Source organism: Pteropus vampyrus, unplaced genomic scaffold, assembly GCF_000151845.1.
Source record: "Pteropus vampyrus isolate Shadow unplaced genomic scaffold, Pvam_2.0 Scaffold555, whole genome shotgun sequence".
In the NCBI taxonomy this organism is placed as follows: domain Eukaryota; kingdom Metazoa; phylum Chordata; class Mammalia; order Chiroptera; family Pteropodidae; genus Pteropus; species Pteropus vampyrus.
Window position 1 is genome coordinate 203,763 of NW_011889336.1, and position 2,539 is coordinate 206,301.

The 2,539-nt window shown below is 57.1% G+C and overlaps 1 protein-coding gene across 1 annotated transcript in view; it reads right to left on the reverse strand.

Moving 5' to 3' along the window:
- The window catches only part of APBA2 (amyloid beta precursor protein binding family A member 2), a gene marked incomplete at its 5' end in the record, with an annotated part of 39,121 nt that extends 37,566 nt beyond the window's left edge, over positions 1-1,555 (reverse strand). The window contains 2 exon segments of the mRNA XM_023525411.1: positions 557-593; positions 1,301-1,555. Of these exon segments, the coding sequence (XP_023381179.1) occupies positions 557-593; positions 1,301-1,555 (292 nt within the window).
- Positions 1,556-2,539: the final 984 nt, after the last annotated feature.

Consider the following 2,539-nt stretch of genomic DNA (forward strand, 5'->3'; position numbering starts at 1 on the left):
CTCTGCTGTGGCACTGGGGTACCTCCCGGAGGAGCCCCCAGGCTACCGGGCACACTTCGAAGCCAGGGAGGCAGGCTCCCCACGCCAGAACGGGGCGGACACACAAGACACCTGCCAGGTCGGGCTTTGAGTGAATGTTGAAATGCGACATGAATCCCCTCAAAACGGACAGGAGAGAGCAGAGGCAAATGAAGTCTAAATTCGGACGCGATTATATCCGCCCTCATCAAAAGTGTTTGATCGCAATTAGCCGCTTATACAGACACGTTTCAATCCATTAATTCAACCACCGGTGTCAGGCGTGAGGCCGCTGCTGAGGGTGTAAGTGGGGGGGTGGCCTATGTACCGTCCCCTCGACGGGGTCCCCCCCACCCCCAACAAGGGCCCCCGCCCCGAACCGCCCCGAAAAGCAAAACGCAAGCCCCCGCCCCCCACCACAAGGCCCCGCCCCGGCCGGGGGCCTCCCCGAACCTCCCAAGACGGAAACCAGAGTGACAGCACCACGCGCTGTGAACCACCCGCCCCTCCATCCGAGAGACAAAATTCAGTCACTCACCGGCCACGAAACTCGGAAACGATGCCACCTTCTTTGTCTGTTAGGGGAACAAAACGCGCAGCAGTCGTCAGCAGGTGGCCCGTAGGGTCTCGCTAAGGTGGGCACCCCAAAGAGAGAAGCCAACCCCGCCCCCCGCTGGGGTCAGCTCCGCACGGCGACCCGGTCTCGTTCAGGCGCCAGGATGCTGGGCAGGGCGCCCGTCACCCGCCCGAGGGAAAACGCGCCTCCACGGGCGACCGTAAAAATGAAGGATGGGTCCCAAGGCCACCGTCTGAGACCTGGGCACTCTCGGGCTAGCACGCCCCTACCCAAAGGGGTCACAGGGCCCGACGCCCACCCGACTGGATTACCAGCGTGCGGCCTCGCGGGCGAGAGGCAGCGGTCTGGGCGGCGTGGTCACACCGCCGGCGACAGAACATCCCGCCCTGGGAAGGACGTGCCCACTCGTCCTTCGAGACCACGTTGCTGGTCTGGAACTGTGGTTCCCGGCCGGGGCAGCGTCTGCCCCCAAGGGGACATTTGGCAATGTCTGCGGACACTTTTGGTTGTCACAAACTTGGGGGGGGGGCATTTGGTGCTGGCATCTAGTGGGCAGAGGCCAGTGACCCCCGCGTGTGGCCCTCCCCCTACAGGGTCACCGACTCTGCTTGACAGGGAGGCCCCCCCAGGCCCCGGGCGGGGTGCGGGGCCAGAGCCGTGGAGAGGGCGGCGGACAGGACGGGCCCCTCGTCCCCGGGAACTGACCTCTGGGAAGTTGTTGTTGTCACTGGGCCCATTGAGGTCGGAGCGCTGCTGCTTCCTCGGCTTCTCGGGACTGCTGCAGACCTGGGGACCGGGAGGGACAGGTAAAGACGGTGTCCTCGGACGGAAAGACACAAGCCAGCCGCGAACCCGCGGACGCCCTGGGACGCAGTCCTGTGGGACGCGTGGCCGCGTCACCCACGCGCACGGGCGTCCCTCAGCTTCCCGCCATCGACGCGTGACGCTTATGCTTCTGAAATGTTATCTGAACCGTACTTTCACATTTCATCAATTTGTGAATTAATTAATTTCTAATTTCATTAATACTTTCTCATTTCATCAATTCGTTATCATGACGTAACGTGAAATTCACCGTCCTCACCATTTAAAGTGTGCAGTTCAGTGGCATCAAATACAGTCGCAGAGCTGTGCGCCGCCCCCACCGCGGCGCACCCCCAGAACTGCTTCCATCTGGCGACATTGAAACTGTCCCCACTGCCCCTCCCCCAGCCCCCGGGCACCACCAGGGCGTGACTGTCCACTCGACTTCTCTAGCGCCCCACAGAGCAGGGACCTACAGGATTTGTCTTTGCGACTGGCTTATTGCACTTGGCACAGTGTCCTCAAGGTTCGTACACGCTGCGGATTACGTCAGAATTGCCTTCCTTTTTCAAGTGTGACTAATGTTCCATTGTGTGTGCAGACCACGTTCTGTTTGCCCCTCCAGCTGTCATGGACACTTGGGTTGCTCCCACCTTTTGGCTACTGTGAACGGGGGTATGGAAGCATCTCTTTGGATTCTTTGGGTAAATCGCTGGATCATACGAGAATTCTATTTTTAATTTCTGGAAACCACCATCCTGTTTCTGTAGCCTCTGTAGCATGTTACATTTCAACCGACGGTGTCCGAGGGTTACAGTCTTATTTCTAAAAAACTTGGTGTGACGCAAACTCTAAATCCTAAAACTAAATTCTTTAACGAATACAAATCAGTCCATCTTCTACTTGGGATAATAAAATGCGCAAGGACGTGTCGTGATCTTAAAGAAGACGTCAAATCAAAACTTTCATTTCAAGTAACAAAATTTAAAGTGTAGGTATATTTTTTGTACCTGTGGCCTCGCGCCATCCATAATAGAGAATCCATAACACCGTTCACATCCCGAAGGGGATTCTGGGAAGCCAGTATGGTAAGCCACGTTCCAGAACTTTCTGGACATAAATTATTGAGCAGAAACCATA